The 21,190-nt window shown below is 39.0% G+C and overlaps 2 protein-coding genes across 6 annotated transcripts in view; both read right to left on the bottom strand.

The window, feature by feature from the left end:
• si:zfos-2326c3.2 (traf2 and NCK-interacting protein kinase) overlaps positions 1-21,190 on the bottom strand; it is a 594,814-nt gene that overhangs the window by 211,359 nt on the left and 362,265 nt on the right. The window lies entirely within an intron of this gene.
• il1rapl2 (interleukin 1 receptor accessory protein-like 2) overlaps positions 1-21,190 on the bottom strand; it is a 478,610-nt gene that overhangs the window by 157,964 nt on the left and 299,456 nt on the right. For all 4 annotated transcript variants that reach the window (XM_046030692.1, XM_046030693.1, XM_046030695.1 and 1 more), the window contains exons 5-6: positions 5,912-6,098; positions 5,677-5,830 (exon numbers count right to left, since the gene is read on the bottom strand). In XM_046030692.1, the coding sequence (XP_045886648.1) occupies positions 5,677-5,830; positions 5,912-6,098 (341 nt within the window). The remainder of the gene's footprint in view (positions 1-5,676; positions 5,831-5,911; positions 6,099-21,190) is intronic.

The raw sequence follows: 21,190 nt of genomic DNA, 5'->3' as shown, positions 1-21,190 counted from the left end.
TGCATTTACATAAGTATTTGTGTGTGTCTCGCTGTGTGATCTATTCTAGGGCCATTCCCCCCCAGGCTACAGCTGTAATGCTATATGACTCTGTACTCTGTGATCACCAGACAGATCACACAGCATTACTTATAACTGCATGTTAATTCACACACACACACACACACACACACACACACACACACACACACACACAAAGAGGCAGAACCATTCAAAGACCACACAACAATAGACAGAAACATAGTGTCATAGAACAATTACATATAATATTAATAATAGTTATTAGAAGCTTGTTTTAGACTGGTTGAGGGGAGTAAGGTTTCATAAAGCTAGCAATGCAAGACTTTTCTCATGTAATATTCTTCTGTAATTTGTTGCAGAGGAATAATAGCCAATGTTGTCAGTGGTTGTTGGTCAGATTTTAACTTTGCAAAGATTAACATTATTCTAATTAATTACTGAAACATGCATAAACATTTTAGTGTGCTGTAATTGTTTTGTTTTTACCAAAGCCTACACGGTGTTGCATTATGAACTGTTTGTAGCCTTAGGGTGCGTTCTAGAAATTTGGAGGAGTGTGTTACCTTTTACCCGCTGACTGTATGACCAATAATTGAACACCATTTCCATCACATTGCTTTTGTTTACACTTTCTGGACCGTTTGAGTTTTTGCCTTTGTGAACGCAAACTGGACCAGCTGGAAAATTTAAAGAATGTATCATTCAGGTGCTGGTTCGATTCAGGAAACGGACCTTTAGGTGTCAACCCACCCTCAGTGTTGCCAGGAAAGCAAGTTTCTTCAAGTCTATTTAAAGTGTTTTGTTTGTTTTAGAGTTTGTCAGCCCTAAAAGTGTTTAGTCAGCCTATTTTCACCTACAGGAGTTTCTGGCTGCTTGTGCAATGTGTTTTGCGGCCACATAAGTTTAAATAAGTCAACCGTCACCATCTTTAGTGCAGAAACAGACTTGGAGTATCATTATGCAGAGCAATCCTCATTTTATAATCTAGGGTCATCTAAGGGCAAATCCAGTACATATGCAAAGTGTACATTTAGCTTGGAGCAGGAGTTTTCAATGCATGCTAACATTTGCTAGCACTCATTGATGCACTACTTCAGCTGCTGTAAACATAGGGATTTTAATTTGGGTGAAATGTTAGCTACTGTATATGATGGTGTGTGTTAGCTTAATTCCGTCATAAGAACAACAGTTGTCAGTGTCTGCACATGCTAATTGTATGATAATGATAATTGTGGTTTTTGTTGTTACACAACTGGTGGAGCTACTCATGCAAGAACTGCAGCACATTCTCAAACAATCCAGATTTGGCCACGCTTCTGTCTGTCTTTATTACTACATTTGCAAGAAATTAACCTCTACTTCTAAGTCTACTTTAATTTTGGCAAATTAAATCAAGTGTTAAGTCTTCAATAGCCCAGGAGAAGCAAGTACAATGAGCCAAAGTGAGCCTTCATGTTAAAGTGTAAAGGACATCCCAGGGATAAGAATTGACAGTATGAGCAGTGTTGTAAACCAAGAGATCAACCCAGCTTTACAAAGTGTACACTTCCCTTGGGTGCAGCAGGTAATTAAAAGCTGTAAATGTTTAAAAGGTAAGAGTAGAAAGCTTTGAATGAAGTACGAGTGTGACATTTATTACACAGGGTTTTCCTCAATCTCAAAGGCAACTTTGGGTCTATTTCCAGCACTTCTTTTCAGCTAAGTGTATTTTTTCTGGAATCAACATCATAGCCAGCAGCAGATCTGCAGGCTCTGCCTGTGTCTTTACTTTAATCTCCATTTAATGCTGAAAGCACAGTGATAAAAACCTGCTGCCAAGAGACACAGACCTAACTACAGGATCAAGGACAGAAATGTTTAGCCAAGGCCTGGCACACACTGACAGATGTCTTAGGGGCTGATTTTTCGGAAAATAATTTACAGTGTAAGCGTGGTGACAGAAATACTGAGCTGAAGTTGAAGAAATCTCCGTTTACACCATGTGAGATCGATGTATCCTTTACGACACCAAGTAACCTACCATGACATAGTAAATCTCACACAAATCTGTCAGTTTTCTTTTGCAGCTAGTCAGATGTCAAACATGCGCACACATACATACACACACACACACACACACACACACAAAGATGTCATGAGCACTAGCCTGGAATGGCCTGGGAATTGGCCCTAAGCTCTGTGTGTCTATGTGTAGAAGCAGAGAGAAAAGAGGCAGACAGAAAAGTCAAAGGTCTAAATGTGGACAAATATAGAGAGGAAGTGGGAGATAGGCTAAATGAGGAAAGAAAGTCATAAGAGTCAGAAAGATATTCTGGCTTCCTAAACAGAACAAGATAAATTGGCCTCACAGCGGTTGCGTGTGCAGCATCCAGCTGACACACACACATAAACACACTTGGTTCATTCATGTCTATATTACGTTGCACTGAGTTAGCCCATCTCCATATGTTAGACTGCTTCCCTGCTCATTTCTGTAACTTATCTGTTAATGACCCAAAAACAACATAGGGATATAACGGAAGGTAAGGTCTGAGTTTAGTCGCCTTTTTAATTCATAGTGTAAAGTAAGTAACAATCAAACTGATGTGGGGTTTTTTCAGTATGGTCTCATTATATTGGTCGTGGTTTGCCTATGCCACTAATTTACTGTGCTACATAAATTCAGACTGATGACATAATACAATATTTGAAAATATTTGCATATTTTGTTTTCCCTTGGAGCATGAGATGTACCCACATCCTGTCTTTAGAAATCAGTTTCTCTTGTCTATCCTCCACAACATTATTCCCTTCCTGGCTTAAGGTACCAAAATGTGCTGTTTTTTGTCACCTTGGCCTATGCACTATTTGATATGTAATGTAAAATCTGTATTGAAGAAATGAGGGGACTGAATGCCTATATATATATATATATATATATATATATATATATATATATATATATATATATATATATATATATGCCATATATATAAGTGTCGTGTTTAACTTATTCCCACAAGTTATAATATACCGTATTCCAGGGGTTAACATACATAGATTTACTTACTTCCTCTGCTAAAATAATTCAAACCCTCTGAGAAACTAAAGACTAAAGAGCATTGGATCTGTTTCCCTTTACATCTTATTTTCTTTTCATTGTCCTGCATGTTTTTTTTAAATATATGTTCCATTGGGATTTTGGACAAGAAGAGAATACACATTTCACATTTCACACAACTTCACATGTTCTAATACTTATTCCACCCTTTGAGCTCTTGCTGTCTTCAATAAAGCACAGTAAAGCTGTGCATGAAGGAGAAAAAGAATCAAATCTGATGACAGTCTTACACACTGCTTTAAGTACAATCTAAGAGATGTTCCAATGTGACAACTCAACATGGGAGCCAGCAGAAACTATTTCCTTAACAGTACTGACACAATAAATTCATGGTGAGAAAATGTATAATGGCTGTGATTTCCCATGTTATCTTCCTCCACAGGAGAGTAGATGAAGGGAACTGAGGAAATGTAGTTCTGAATAATTCCTTGACAAATGAAGCAATGGCTCCTCTACTAAGAGGTTGCTGTAGCACAAAGTGCAAGATGAAAAAGACCCTGACTTTGGTTCTGGGATTCAAAATGTAAAAGATATGGAACAATAAATGCAAGACAGCATACCCTAAAGAGTATTGTTCAAGACATATCCACTTTCACTCTATGCTACTTATCATGGCACATCACATTATGTCAGACTAGAAAATCACTCAGTGTGTGTGTGTGTGTGTGTGTGTGTGTGTGTGTGTGTGAGGGCCAGCACTGCCAAACAATCTCTGAATGTGTGACTCAAAGGCACGGTGCGTGTTAAAGTGTGTGTGTGTCATAGAAAACAGGCACAGTATGTTGTCATTGCTTGGAGACACCAACATGCATATTGCACATGGCACAACAACAAAACACAAGCAGGAAAGTGCACACAATCAAAGAGACTGCAGCCCTCCCCCAGCAGAGTTCAGATGTTACTGCCGAGTCAAAGTTAAGTCAAAAGCCACTGACGCTTGAAACTATACATGTCTAATCTGGGAATAAGACAAATACAAATACACGTTTAGTGATAGGAATGTAAACGCACATAGTTTAAGGGAAGATTTGTATTGTGCATTCAAGGAAACTTTAAAAGTGCTGTGGTAATGATGAATGATGATGAACGCTGAGTCTAGGCATCTGTCAAAATAATGGATGCTTTGGAGTCACTGAGACATATATTACCCATAAAATGCAGAATACATATTCCTGGTTGCATGGTTTCAAAATGCACTGTTTCTTTGATGACGGTCAGTTTGCAAAAAAACACTCTGAGAGGTGTAATGCACATAGAATGAATCAATTCTGCAAAATCAAAACAGTTGTACTGTTTGCATATACGATCTATGTGTGCCTGACCCAATGTACACCAAGTGCCTTTTCAATTTACATGTTTGTACTATCAAAATGTAGTTGACAGACCCCATCCTATCCTATCTGTTTTGCCCAAACACATTTCATTCCTACCCCAGCCCATCATAACCGGTCATATAGAACAAAGAAAAATATCCTCAATTGCTATAATGCCTCTCCTTCCCATTTCACTTGGGTCACAGGGCTCTATTCTAGGTCCACTACTGTTGCAGTCATCTGTTTTATTGCTAACTCTCGTGGACACCATTTGCAAATATAACATTCAATATGAATTTTCATTTGTATGCAGGTGACACATGGGGAAAATCACAATCTTGAAATTCTCATTAACTGCCTTGAGCAGGTGAAGGGCTGGATGTCTAAATGATAATCAGAGGTCATAATAGTCTGTCCCCACAACTCCAGTCAGTGCTACTGTAATAACCTTGGCATTCTGTCAATAAATGTTACCTGGAAGCTACCTTTTTGACTCTGATCTCAGTTTTGATGCTCAAGTCAACAAGGCTGGGCAACTTCCTCTTCTTAAAAACACTCCAAAGTGAGATATTTTCTATCCTTCTTATATTGTGACCACTATCTTAGTTTCATCTTGTTCAGACAACTGTACCTCAGTTTATTCATGTTTAAGCCAGAGATCTCTCTCTTGATTGCAGTTAGTCTAGAATGTGGCAGCTAAGACCTTAATAAATTCACTGAAGTGTGACCACATCTCCCATATTTTGGCCTTCCTTCACTTGCTACCAGATCATTTAGGAATTCTGTGAACTCCTGACCCCTTACAAACGGGACCACAGCCTGAGAGTCAGGTTGGTAACTAGATGTGACAGAGGCTTTGCCACTGATTTAATCATCATAATCAGTCCCATTTTTGTCCAATCCTGTTCTTCCCTATTGTGCTCATGCCCATTCATTGCTTTCTAGCTTCATTGTAGAGTATTCTGTGCTGTCCCAACTTATTCAATCCCATCCCATCCTATCCTATCATTCCCATCCCATTTTTCATCCGGATCTGAACAGGTGGACACCATACATTCTTTCCTGTATTAGGAATTCATGGTCTTCTCATACAGCAATCATATGCCTACGTTTTCTTTTCTATGTCCTATAATCATAATAATAATAACATTTCTCAAACCACCACACACAAATTCATGACATATTTTTTTCTTAATGGGGCCATCCATCCATCCATCCATCCATCCATGCACCATGTCCTACCTGTCACTTTGAGTTGTGTGGTCCGCCGCACGAGTCTGGATCCATACTGTAACTCACACGTGTAATTTCCCCCGTCGCCCTCCTCTACCTCAGGAATCCAGACATGTGTAGTGTTAACTGTGATGGAGCTTCTCCATTCGACCCGCTCACACTCCTGACAGGAGACACAGACTCGTCAAGTTACAATACAACAGTCTACAGAAGACAGTTACTCAACCTTTTGTCTGTGTCTTACCTTATACCAGGTCATCTGCGGTTGCTTGTATGGAGCCATATAGTCTTCTATATCAGGGCAGGTGATCATTTTGCTATGGGTTATCTCAGCTTTTTCCAGGTGGCGGATATTGCTGCTGAAGCATTTCCCCTCATCACTCTCGTCCACAGTCATCGACATGGACACTTTCATGCAGTATGTCGAGTTCCTGAACAGATTGCAAACACAACATTGGGAAAATCTTTTTATCATGTTCTTCTTCTGACATTAGCAGTGAAAAAAAAAGAGAAATCACCAATAAAATCTCAAGTTCCAGTTGTGGAGTTGTATGTGTGAGCTACTCAACATCCCAAAAATAATATGTATAAGCAGTTTGCATTTCTAAGTCAAGTCAAGCACCCCAAAATGAATTTGAATGGTTTTGTTTTGAGGACAAGACTTAATGACAACAGTAACATGAGTCATCCCTCCATTTCTCCAACACTGGACCTCTGTGTGAAAAAGTGTAAAAGCTGTTTTCATGGTTAAAGTATTGGGTAGACCGTTTGGCAATGTTGTGGGTATTTGGTAAAATTATAGGCCCTCTGACATCTCAGTTTCTTTGACAACATTGAAGGAATTGGCGCCCAGAAGAAATTACAGGTTGTACAACCTCTAACACACAAACAAAACATCATTTCATAGCAAATGAAAGTATGTGAAGGCACAATTTTAGGAAGTGGATTCCTTTTATATTGCATGTAACTTATTTTGTCTATAAAGGCTTGTGTAAAGGTTTTCATTGAGATTTTAAAACGTCAGGATTTGACCATCATGACAAAGAGTAAAAGTTAGTCAACTTACATGGCAATTGAAGCTTAGCACAGAGAGGATGGTCTTAACCATGCTATTTAATATCAAACAGCAGTGTTGAAACTGAGCTGAAAACCCGCAGCACGGCAGAGCAACAGAGTGTGCAGTGCACAGCATGTCGGCCTGTTGTCTGTCTGAACCATTTTATCTCCATAGGCCTTTTTCCACACCTGAGTGATGTTACCATGGCATGCCATAGTAGGAAAAACACAGTTGTCACACGATTGGCTCTGGTCTATTCATATTCCCAAGCAAGCCACGACAGACATCATCAATTGCATTATTTACATCTGTGCTGAAAAAGGTCTTGTTGGCTCAAACTTTTATGGCTAAAGAGATCATCTGGTATTAAAAGTAGTGAATCTGTATGTTTCTGCTTTAGAGCCCATCATTTTCTACTTTTTAATGCTAATTACCTCCCATAGTCTGCAAACGTAAGCCTTTGACAGCAAAATCTAGCAGAGCCACTGTGAACTATAATGCTAAAGCTATTGCTAATTATGCACTACATGTTGACAAAATGTTTGAAAGTGTTTACAGAACAGTTAGTAGCTACATTTTGCTTGCTAAATGAAAACCTGTATCTTAGTTTTTTGTTAACAATGGGTTAGTTGACTATGTGTAATATGAAATAGGCAAACGCACAGAGAATTATCACCTGACTCTGAAGTTCCTATTAGCTCTACAGAGCCTTTTATTCACTTTAAGTTATTTGCTGTGAGTTTACAGAGCATAACTTTACGGTGTTTAGGATCACTCTACCTGGCCTCATTAACCTTTTTTTTCTAGTCATAGCAGGCAGCTGTTTTTTAGTGAACAAACTCTGTACCATTACATTTACTCATTTGGCAGACGCTTTTATCCAAAGTGACTTACATTTGAGGAACAGCATACAAGCATCAATACAGCATGAGATCTACAACTGGCAATACATACTAGTAAGGGTAAGAATAAATAAGAGCTAATAGCACGTATGGCATCAATGGGGCAAATACCTAGGGAAGGAAGTAAGAGTCAACAAAAAACGTGCAATCAATACAAGAGAAATGTAAGGGGATAGAAGAAGAAGAGCACAGGAAGTACATGTTATAAGAGAAAGTGTTCTCGGAGGAGATGAGTTTTGGACCAACTGAAAGCCACCTGCCCAGGACGAAACAGGTTAGCAACTATAGCTAGCTGGTGAATATAGTGGATCATCAAGAGCTAGCTATTTCACTCAAAACTTATTGGGGACCATAACAGAGCTAAAATGAGTGATATTATACTTGAATCCATCAGATACCCAGAGACACAACTCCAAATATATGTCGCTTCATGTCTGTCCAAGGTGTAAGCTGTTTGCTAATGTGTTCACTGTAATACCTGTATGACAGTTTATTTTTACTTAAATAAGTAATACAATTGTGTTATTTATGGGACAGATACAGTGTTTCTTGGCCCAGCCCTTATGCCTACTTATTCTGAAAGGTTTACTCCTGCCTTGTCTTTGATACTTGATACAATTAAAGTGCAGCTCTTAATTGGATTATGTGTGCAATACCAGAGCTGAAGCAATAATTGATAAGACAGGTGGACTCAAGGACTGTATTGAGAAAATGTCGGTTGTTCTTTTTATTTGTGCTATGTTAGAGGTTAGAGCACGCTACATCCTGCTGTTATGATGTTACATGTGTGAGAGTATGTCCTTGAGCCAAATCACCAAATGAGATAGCAGGAACAAACTTTGAAGTGTGTTCTAATGTGTATGATGCAATGTGTTAGTAAAATTAAAATTAAAATCTGCCCAGAGTGATTGTAATCTTTTGTTTGTCGTATGTGTGTGTGTAGGCCTTGCTGTGTGTGTTCTCCCAAGTTCACCTCCAGACACAAAAGACAACATTGATCTCTCTTTCTGTCTCACTCACACATACACACACACACACACACACACACACACACACAGGACTCACCCATTGTCCCCTAACCACAACCTCTCATCTAAGTGGATCTAAACCACTTATTCCATCAATGCTCTGTGTGTATGTCTTACAGGGGACACAGGAATTTTTTAAGTCAGTGACCTAACCAAGACCACTGAGCATTGAACTGGAGGCCTGGAAAGCCTTTTATCCATCAGTTTCTCTCATCGTCATCAATCCATCTCCAGCCTACAGCATCTTGTTTTCTCCTCCAGTGATTCAGTTACCTTTTCTTGTATGCTCCTGTGGCTCTTTCTCCTCTCTCTCTCTGTCTCTCTCTCTCACACACACACACACACACACACACACACACCATCCAGCTTTTTATGAACCCTTCACATTTATTTGGCTTTTTTTTTGTTTCACATCACCCCCACCCCACCTTTTGCTGACAAAAACTTTTAGCAACTCAAGCTATACCCAGACAGTAAATGGTATCTTAATGAGCAAGTCAGTGAACACAGGACTCAAAGCCAAAATATGGCAAGCTTGAGTCTATCAAGAATGTTTACAAGAACTTACTGTCTCCACAGATTAGCGTACAACTCATGGATAGTAATAGATTCCAATATGACCTAGCATCAGAGAATAAACATCAAAATACATTTGTTGTTCTAGGTTAAGGCCAGCTAAAGATGACCTAATAGGGAAACCTACAGGCGCTAGGGGGAAGACCGAAACATAAAAAGGGATCTAAAGACGTTATCCTTCAGATTTGGTGCTGGCATTCGATGTGTTCACATGTTGCGTGCTGGCAGTGTATCTCCTCGGCCGATTGTTAAGTCTTCATCAGACTCTGAAACTTCTTCACACTTGACCCTGGCTCACAATATTTCTTCAACAGTAGATAGCCTAATACACTTTATTCTGTGCATTGATGCCTATATATGATGCATGTGGATCTTGAATCACGTGGTAGACTTCAAGCACTATCAACACTGGTGTGTGATGAAATATCTGATTTCCTCCCTCGCAGAGGCACAAACACAAACACACACATCCAAGAGCTGAAAGGGATTTTATGTTTAAACATTCTTTTATCTGGTTGCTTTGATGATATTGTTCTGTAAATTAATGCCAATAACGCACACGGAACTGAGATGAACTGAAAGGGCCTTTCTCTTATTTTTGTCTCTATTGTGGCACTGCACATTTTCCTCTCTTTTTCACTGTTGAATCAGTTTTTGCCATGGCATCTCCCACTCTGCCTGTCCAACCCAGAAACCAGAAGCATAACACTAAATTGTAAAAACAGCATCTATGTAAAGAAGAGTGTGTTATGCATATCTTACTATAAACATGACGATTTAATTAGACTGCAATGCAAACGCTGTGTCAGAAGCATTTAGCGCATGCTGTGCACCTCTTACGGATGCAAATAGTGTGTCTGTGTGTGGGTGTGTATTCAAATCTGACTCTGTGTGGAATGCATTTAAATTCTTCAGTTAACGGCCCTGAAGTAAAAGACACTAGAGTATTTAATGTGCCATGCACTAGAGCTGCACATTTGTTGCTACGCCTTAACCTTAATTAATGAAGTTATCTTGATGTTGATATTCAGCGGATGGTCATTTCCCCCACTGTCAATTACTTGTGAGGCACACAAGTAAAACCCAACCCTGAATATATATGGGATTATTTGAGAGAGAGAAGCAGTCACTAAAAATGAATATCCAATAGGTTCAAGCTAACCATAGCCTGATTATATTTCTCCCACACCTAATAACAATAATGTTGATGGCCTTTGTTTGTGAGACTCAAGGAAATATAGGAAATCTCTCATTAGAGCAGAAGCAGACGGGGCAGAATGAAAGACAGAGGTTGTACCAAAAAGTAAAACTGCATCCCAAACATCACCAGGATGTGTCAAACATCAAAGCATTTCTATTGTATTGAGGTTGGTTTCCGTTAATTGGCTTCTTCCCAGAAGAACTTTGGTCAACTTTGAAAATCAAAGACTGTTTGAAATTCTCCTTGTGAACATATGTATTTTCAGCACTCCTCCCTGATCTGCCTCTGTGTGATTTGCAGCAGACATTTGATTAGATAGATGTAATTTGTCCTAACAAAACAGTCGTAATAGTCCTGAAGTACATCTCCAACCACTTTATCTATCCCAGATACTTCAAGAAAAAGTTGTTTGACATTTTGGGAAATGTACCTTTCTGCTTACTGGCCAAGAGTTAGATGAGAGGATACCACTTTCATGACTATATTGTCATGCCCAGCTCTAGCACTTAAGATGATGTTTTCGGTTGTCAGTTGTACTTGTGCTTTTTGTTAGTGCTTCTTTGCTCACATTGTGTTTTGTTTCAGGTCCACTCGCTCACTTGATTCCTGTCTGCCTCCCTCCTGTGTGTGTGACCACCCTTCCCCGCCCTAATGTGTTCCACCTGTGCCTCATTGTCTCCCTGGTCCCTTGCATAAATACCCACACCTCCTCTGCAATAGTTGCTAGATCTACTTGTTCCCAGCAACAGTGTTCCAGCGTATTTCTAGAGTTTAGTTTCCCTGTGTATCAAACCAGTGTTTCTCTGACCAAGTTACCAGCCTTTCGACTCTGTACCTTTGCCTGTGAATTACCGAGTGTAAGCTAAATAAACCAAGAGGGTCCAACTGCAGACCTCCATTGTCAGGCCGGTCAGGACAGGAAATACACACAAAAACTACAAAATAAAAGCGTGCGATTTGACCAGAAACGCATTCAAAAATTATAAGTTTTAATCACATAGACATAGGGGGAGGGTTTTTGCTGTTGATTTATATTTAATTATTTAGTCAACATTATAACGGGAAACTAGCAGGCTAATTCCTTAAATATAGCATATTGATTTGAGCCTGTTCTACTAGCAACAAAGCCCACTGTATATTGTCATTCTGTGTACTGTCATTCAGCTAGTAACAGTATCTTTTTTTACAGGCACTATTTATTTATTCTGTCAAAATAGGAAGTTAATTCCATCCATAAAGCTAGCCACATCCATTCACAGAAAAACATCGTTGTTGATTAAGACTTAGCCTCTCTTCCACTCATTATAAAAGAAACACACACACAAACTTCTCATTCACAATTTGGGAGGAGTAATATACTATAGTATTTTAATGCAATCAGCTGAATTTAATAGGAAAAACAGACAACTGTGGAAACTGGACTACAATTTGTGCTTCGTGCGAGTCTGTAGTATAACAGACGTTACCAGCGGGATTAATAAATAAATAATAGAAGCCTGGACAGAGACTTCATTGTTCATTACATTGTCTTTCACTCAGACACAGCAGCCCACTACTTGCCCCAGATGTGTGTGATACTGCAACAAAGTTTAAGTTTTAAAAGCCTGAAATAAACCAACAAAGACTACTGCTCAAGGAGAGAGCACAAATCCGCCCTTTATGGTATCATATTAATTATTAATCATGTCGTAATGAAATTCATGCGGTGCGCAGCATAGTTCGTTTGGAAAACATACTATGTGTGTTTATCTTATTAATATAATGTACATTTGTGATTAAAAATAATGGTTGTGATTGTAAATAATACCTTTACTTTATTTACTGTACACACACAGATTTCACAGTTAGAATTGGAGTTGGCAGCAGTGACTGATTTGCATTATCCAGAACATTTTTAAAAAGTCTGAATGCATGAGTCTTGGCATGTTCCATCAAAATATCTACCACTATCAATATTTGTACATCTAAATCAAGCAAATTAGGATATGCCAACAGTGGCTGTGGAGTAGTATCTTTATGTGGATAACTGTTTAAATAACCGTGTGTGTTAAATATCTCACTGCTCCAAAACAGCTAATTCAAACTATCAACTCGTTATGAATCCTGAAGCTTCTTCAGTCAGCTGTGTTGAAGCAGGAATAGATTAAATCATGCAGGACAGGGGGTAACTTTCTTCAGAAAAGGGTTGGGAAACACTGTCATACAGCCAGCAAAGTCTTTGCACACTGTTTAATGTTAAGTGTGAAAAGCTACACCGAACGGTCTAAACAATATAGATCTTTATTTTATCTTCTTTTGGACAAATAACTAACCTGAGCGTGGTCAACATGCTAAGACAAATGCAAACCTATGCTTTACAAAAAACACACACAGTAACGTTAGCTTCATATAGTCTATGATTAACGTTAACTTATGTTATCAAAAGGGGAAAAAAAGGTAATCCTGCTACTTCAGGAGCTAACGCCAGCCACCGTTGGCGTAGCCTAACGTGACCTATGTAGAATGACAAATAACCTAACTTACACACGTGTAACATTCTGTAATTTGTGTGATTTAGATGTACAATATTGACAGCCGTAGCTATTGACGGTGAACATATACCCAGAGCAATGCACTCAGACTTTACTCAATGGTTTGGATAATGCTAACCATACCTACCGCTGTCGCGATGTGTAGAGTAGCGAAACAACCGGGAATGCATCACGTTACGTCCTGTGGGGACATAAAAAACTGACCGGCCTGATAGCGGAGGTTGCCTGACAGTGGAGGTCTGCAGTTGGACCCCTCTCAAATAAACTTTTGTCGCTCGTGCCTCTAGGAGTTATACTCAGTGTTTTCATTCCTTCCGTGTGGCAGCTCTGATATATATCCTAAAATAGGGCTACCAAGCAGTGGCTACACAGCCAACCATTTAGCTGTAAGCTACATTGAAACAGCTAGCAGCTCAATCCAAAGGTAAAACAAGCTGCCCTCCAGGAACTCTAATGCTGATTAATGAACACATCATACCCGTTTTGTTTAATTCAAGTTGGGATTTTATGGGGGTTGTCTGCCAGTAGCTGCGATTTCCTGATATCAACTTATGGGGACAAAATAATAAATAATTAGGAAGTTGCTACAGCACGCAAAGCCAGTCTAGCCCGTTTTTATGCTAAGCTAACCAGCTACTGGCTGTAGCCTTATATTTATTGTAAAAGCATGAGAGAGATGACAATCTTCTCATCTAACTCTAAGCAAGAAAGCAAGAAAATGTCAATTATTGCTACAATCTCATAAGCTTTATGCTTTTATGGTGGATCTCATTGAGAAAGACTATTAGATAGTAAGCGGGTGAATGAGAAATTAATGTTCACATAATATATTAACATGACAAGGTAGACATTCTGCAAAGAACTTTGGTTAAACCTCCACTATTTTCATCAACTTGCTAGGAGTTGGTCCTTGTGGTAAAATTCTAAGAAAAGTCTTACCATTATGTTTTCTACACATTTCCACACAAAAATGATAATTCCCCTGAAGATAAAAGCTGTTAATGGAAATCTCAGCCTTTCAGACAGCTGCTAATGTGAATATCTGTCAAGAGGAAGGAGGAGGACATTTATGTGGCACAGGACCTTATTAAGCAGACAAGTAAATGGCTGCAAGAAACAGAAACATGAGCAAAGATCTTGAAATGCTGAATAACAGAGTTAATATAGAGCTACAGATCAGATCACACAGGGAATGTTTTTATGGTTGATCTTATTAGAGATGTGTTTGCATTTCATAGCCTTAAGTTGTTTCATTCTCATGAGACGTGTGCACTTTGCAGGCCAACAAAGCAGCGTTATCAGCACTGGTGTTTACTGGGATCAATTATGGGACACAAGTCCATGTTACTGGCAGTGTAATCTGTTTTCAACAACCCTATTTAGTGTACCTAGGATTGCCACTATCAGTAGGAAATAAAGTCTTACTGTATAATTAAGAGATAAATTGTGATAATAAGACTACTGCATCCACACAAAAAAGGTCAGCCTGTGAGGATTGCAGAAATATTAAACGGTCCGTTCGCTCAATTAGGAGGGACAAACGGGCTGCTTGTTTTTTAAGATGAGAGCCCTGATATCACAAAAGGTGACATAGCCAGTGGTTTTAGTATGAACTGTGCAGTATTGCATTTAGCAAAAATTTAGTATTATTTATGAATAGTTTAACATATTCAGAAATACGCTTATTCACTTTCTTGACGAGGATGAGATGACCACTCTTTTGTATAAATAGGGTAAATATTAAAGTTAGCTTAGCATAAAGACTTGGAAATGAGCAGAAAGTGGGGCTCCTTTAAATCCCATTAAGAGGTTACAAACAGTTACAAGTCTTTCTACAACAGAACACGAAGCTCAGTGTTTGAAAAATTTCAATCTGGTTTTAGATCGCGAGAGAAGAGTTCACAATGACATTGCCTTGTCTGTAGATGCTGGGGATCCTACTGTATTAGTGCTTTTGGACCTGACAGCAGCTTTTGATACAGTGAATCATGCAGTACGTCTTGCATGACTTGAGCATTTTGTAGGCATTAAAGGCTCTGCACTTAAATGGTTTAGCTCCTATTTGACAAATAGGAGTTTCACTTGCGTGACTACTCCTCATCATCTGCTCCTCTTTATATATGTTACTGTTAGGGACTATAATAGACAAGCACAAGCTGTCATTTCATTGTTATGCAGATGACCTACAAATCTATCTGCTTATGAAACCTAATGACAGTGTTGCACTAAACTGCCTGCTTAATGGCATTAATGATATTAAGTTGGGGCTCTCTCAGAACTTTCTTAATCTGAATGAAGATAAAACTGAGTGTATTATCTTCAGTACTAAATGCATGTCAAACAATCCAAAGTCTGGGAGCTTTGATTTCATGCGCCAAGCAAACAAAATTGGTGTGACATTCAGTTGCAGCATGAAATTTGATAAGCAGATTAGCAATGTTGTCAGAACGAGCTTCTTCCAACTTCGTCTCCTGGGTAAAGGAAAGCCTTTTCTTAATAGGCACGATCTAGAAGGCTATTCACGCCTTTATTAGTTCAAGGCTAGATTATTGCAATGCTCTTTATGTCGGTCTAAGTCAAACATCCATATCGCGTCTTCAAATTGTGCAAATGTTACTGATCGCTTTTTAACAAATACATTTGGAAGTGCACACATCACTCTTGTTCTATTTACACTACACTGGCTTCCGGTGCATTTTAGAATTGATTTCAGGATTTTATTGTTTGTTTTCAAAGCCCCTGAGTATTTGTCCGAGCTTTTAACTTTGGGTGGGCAAAATTGGCTGTTGCGGCTGTTTTCTTCGGATCAATGGTCTTTAGAAGTCCCAAGGTCGAGGTACACACAGTGGGGCGATCGGGCCTTCGCTGTTGCTGGCCCAAACCTCTGGAACAAGCTCCCCCCTGATATTTGCACTATAACGGATAGCTTCTAATACGCAGTAATGGTGCAACAACTTCTCTCTTCTTCTGATGATTTTAGGTAATCTTATCTGCCTTACTGTTTTCTAGGCTTCATGTTTTTTCTTGTCTTTTATTGAATGCTGTGTTGTTTATTCTCGGTTGATGTAAAGCACTTTGGACACCTGTTGGTTGCTGGAAATTGCTATATAAATAAATGTTGATTGATTGATTGATTGAAGTTTAAAAACGTCACATTGTAAATGTCGGAGGGCTTATGTGTGGGACTATTTCTCGGCCAAACACATTTAAGCAAACTTGATCTAACGTGTTAACAAGTGAGTTTTAAGGTGCAGGTTGGCGGATTTTGCTTCTTTTGAACAGGGACAGGCTTTTCCCGTTTCCAGTCTTTATGCTAAACTTAGCTAACCGGCTGCTTGCTGCATCTAACTCTGCAGGAAAGAAATTATGCCTATTTCCCAAATCATAGCAATAGTCCTTTAACAACATCATATAATGTATAGTAAGTAAGTGACAGTGTTAACACTATGCATCAGGTATATATCACGCTTCACATTTGGTCATAATTACATTGTTGTGAAATTAACTCTTGTGACAAATTCCCTCTAATTTGTGTGTCCTTTGCTGCTCTGTGCTGGACTCTGGTAACAAACCTGTTTTGGCAAACATGCCTTACAAATAAATTTGGCCTGACTTGACAATTTAATGCCAGTAAAATCTGTCCAGTAACGCTGCATCCTGTCCTCCTGGAAATGGATGAGGTGAAAAAAGAGATTTAAAAGGTGAAAGAAAAGATTTGTGGCCACTATTCTGTGTCTAATGTGAGTGGCTGACATTCATAACCCTTTTGTTATCAGCAAGTTTCTATGTTAAGCTCAAGCCTTCACACGCACACACAAACACACACACACACACACACACATATACATATAGCAGTAAAAGTGAGATCCTATGTTTTATTCATAGCTGTCTTCAAATGCAAATAAAGGTGACCAACTATACCATTTCTTTGCCATGTTACAAAATAACAAGCCACAGACAGCAGACCACATACACACATACTCAAAAGCTGTGTGTATATTTATCACGAGTCCCTATGTACATCTGTTGACACAATGAGAAATGTGCTACCATGCCGAAACAGATGCCAGGTGTGAGTATAAACATCTTTCAATGCAACTGGCAGCACGACTGGCAAATCAACTGAAAAGGAAGCAAAAATAACTACTTAAAATTACATTACATGCTGTTAAATGGAAATTTACAGCTATGAAACTATACAACAAATTCTTTACAGCAAATTATGATAGTCTACTAATTGGATTAGTTTTACCCCATTGTTGGAGTCCCCCCAAGTTGGAAGTACTGTTTGAGGCTATCACACTGGCACACAGACAGCATATGTATTGAGGCTATAATGATTCCTTTCATCATAACACTGATCATAATTTGATGGGATTGCTGTACATCTGTTACAACGTCCACAATCATGTCCAAAGTGTCCTCAAGCAGGGCAGCATCACTCCTGCAACTCCAGGCACTCTGTACTTTGGCTGACCGCTGATATTTCATATTTGTGCGCTATGTGTGTGTGTGTGTGTGTGTGTGTGGGTGTGGGTGTGTGTATTTGTGCTTGTGTTGGAGCCTTCTCCGAAAAACACAAATTCCAATTACCTAAAATGCAAAATGAGCCATAAATTAATCTCCAAATCAACTTGTAATCCGCCATATCCTCCCTGTCAATAAATCAAGCACAGCCTCCCTGCAATTACCCTCCTATGATCAAGGGAGGCAGCTGGAGGGTGCGTTGAATTATGGCATTAATAGAGGGGGATGTATCCTGGCCAGCAGGCAGCGTGCTTATACCTGGACGGACCTGCAGATTAATTTGACTATCAATCTAACTAACAGGCAGAGAGCAAGTATGGAGACCTGCACATGCTGAGGCATTCACACACACACACACACACACACACACACACACACACAAATTTCTGTGTATGCAAGTATCTGAACACAAATGCTTACAGGTAAGGATGCATGTATTAGCATGCAAGCTGTATTATGTCACATTAATGGAGTTCTAAATTCTGCTTGTGCAAAGCTTATTTCAGTGTTTAATTTAGACATTTTCCACCAAATGGCAGCAATAAATATGCTTTTATCAGTGGAATTTTAATTATACTGTACACTAATAGGGTTGACACAGTGGTACAGTGGTTAGTGCTGTCACTTCACAGCACGAAGGATCAAACTGGCGCATGTTCTCTCTGTGCCTCTGCGACCCTCAAGGATAAGTGGGCATTGCTAATGGATGGAAGAAATACATTTACTTTATTTAAGTCACAGCTACTTGAGACGCTCATTCAAAACAACAGTGGGTGCAACTTTGAGCCATTTTATAATGCTTACAGCTTAATGCTTACATGCCCTTTTAAGACTTTCTATTATTAAAAACAATCTAAATTGCACCAAAATGCAGTGGGCCTATAAAGATCATTTCACCTACTACTACTGCAGCGCTGCAAGCTTTGGAGAGATCGGCAATGTTTTACTGCTTTTCCCAACAACTCCCGAGACTGAGGATTATACCGAACAATCTTTTTACAAACTCAAACTTGTGACAGACCCGTTTATCTGGACTTGCCACTCTATCAATAGTGAATGCCTGTGCCTTCCAGCTGGGGTTTAATAAACAACTTTGCACAGCGAAAAGCTTGGAGAGTGCTATATGTAGAGCATATTTATTAATTATTTGACTAATAATAAATCTAGCCTAAATATTGTGCTTTGTGTTTTTAACCTTCCACAGACATGAAACATTTTCTCAATAATGTCAATGGTGCACATCACTGATCAAAATAATTTGCTAATCTGCTATTTTGACGTGTGTGTGTCTGCGAATGTAGGCTACTTCATGCCACACCTGCACAAGTCAGTGCCCAACCTTCTCCACCCTAGTTAAAAATGTCTGGAAACACCACTGCTCCGAAGCCCCTAAGCGCCCTCTTTCGTATCTTCGGCATGCTCGGGAAATGTGAAAGGCAACGAGTATGTGTGAGCGCTGGTATCAGCAGCAGCTGAGTTATGTATACAGGTTTGTAGTGCTGAAGAATCTAAGCAGTAAGCTCATACTGTTCCAACTTTGGACCCATTGTGTATCGAACTTGCAAAAGTAGAATAGAATTTGTCCATAGGGATTTGGCCACCACTACTAGTAAGTAGTAAGAGTAAACCATCCTTGCTGTCCCCTTAAATATGCCTACTGTATTTCCCCAAACCACTATAAAGCTGAGTAGTGAGTGCCGTGGACAAGTGTACCAGTGCAAGTGGATCAGTGTGCTCACTCGCTCTTGACTGACTCCCTGGTGATCAGGGGAGGCTGTGGAGTGCTCAGTCTCCATACTAAAGTAGCACCTCTGCTGCTACCTCAACAACCTGGAGAGATTGTTACAATTAATTGGGTGGGGTATTAACATGATTATAAATTCAGATCCAGAATTGTTCGAAATTCCCTGACAAAGATGCAGGGGAAGGTGCTAAAAGCATTACAATTTAAACACCACCATACTGGTGATGACCAAATAGTTCTTAATTCAATTAATGCATGGAGCTTTCCCATCTCATTTTATTGGATACTAACCATTCAGTTTACACATATTGATGATGACTATTGCAAAAATGTATGTTCAGAGTAAGGTCTGGAGTACGCTACATGTAGGCCTACATTACCCCACATATAGCAATAACAGTAATCCTTACCATATCATAATAGTTACCACCTGAAAATAAACATAGCAAAACTTTGTTGTTGGAAATGAAAGCTGTCTGACACACCACTTAATTTCCTTGTTCATACTGTCAGTAGCAAAGCACATAATGGAACACATTTATTTGCAAAAGTTTAATCATCGAAATCCTGGTTAAATATTAGTTTGTTGCCCCAACATGATCTTTAATGTGACTTCTTTCATGATCAATCTGTCATCAATCTAAGCAACCGAAACAGAATCTTTGTGACATCGTGTATTCATTAGCTCTAAAATCTATAGGCTACACTGTACTTCTTTATAACACTGTAACTATGTGGGCAGCTGTCAGGTTGGCAGGAATGTCTCAATCAAACAAATCTGTATGAAGCTGTAATTGATCAATAATCAATCATTTGTTATATTGTGGTTAGTCGTACTGATGGAACATTCCCAGTATAGTTAGTATGGTGGGGATGCATAGAATATTTCTGAGTGAGGATGACTGGGGTGCAGCTGAAACGACTAAATGTAGTTAAAAGTGAGTTTTTGAATATTAGCTGCATATAGTCTTAATGTGTTTTGGCAGTATTTCATTAAATGCAAAATGAGCAGGTTTTTTAAAATGTAAAACGGACGTCTAAAAATGTACAGCCAGTTTGAATCTAGACACATTTTCAACTGTAAATAAGCAAAGTCATTATTACTGGATCATACTGTAACCCTACTATCATCGGTCCATGAGGAAACTATGTCTTATCTGTTTGATCCATCTGCATTTTGTCCCCACCAGGTTAAAGCTGAATAACATCAAATCTAACATACCATATAGGATTCCAGCACTTTATCATTCATTAGAGAAATTCAAATCTGGTATATGATGAATAAATGGAATATACTGAAGAAGAAAAAAAGTCCTCTCCTTTATTGTGTTATATATCTTTTTTATGCGTGTAATAGGTTTGCAAAGTGAAAAAGCTTGCTCCAGTTTAAGTTGCGAAGCTTGTGTGGGTTGTTGTGCCTGTGTTTCAGAATCATGTACGTCTGAACCGAAGCTGGTTACCAGCTGAAGCGGCTTTGTTTTGGATCACACTACCTTGCTTGCCAGGACCCGCCCTACTCTACTTGTGACTGGATAGTAGTCCTAGGTAGTGCGCATGAGCAACTCCCAACAAAGATCTTTTAGAAGTGAGATGCATCACTCTGTGATAAACAGTTCAACACGGACGGTGAAAAGAGGTGCTTCAGCTATGTACAGTATGACAAAAATATGAAATGAAACCACGTAAACCTATTCTGAATAAAATTATGAACCTGAAAATGAGCATAATATGACCTCTTTAACTCACTGACTTATTCACTCCATTTCTGTATTTTAATATAAATGTGACGGTCAATGTTGGCCCACTGGATTAAAATAGGTCTGCCCTTTATTTACCTATTGCCATGGTGAATCATAGGATCAGAGCTCCATTGATGATTTTCCTATACACATGCTAAACTCAGAATAAACATACTCAGAGTTGATTGAACTAATTCTGATTAACTGTTCTCAAACCA

Source organism: Micropterus dolomieu, linkage group LG19, assembly GCF_021292245.1.
Source record: "Micropterus dolomieu isolate WLL.071019.BEF.003 ecotype Adirondacks linkage group LG19, ASM2129224v1, whole genome shotgun sequence".
Classification (NCBI taxonomy): domain Eukaryota; kingdom Metazoa; phylum Chordata; class Actinopteri; order Centrarchiformes; family Centrarchidae; genus Micropterus; species Micropterus dolomieu.
Note: the sequence above shows the minus strand (reverse complement) of the source record. Positions and strands in the feature narration are given on the sequence as shown.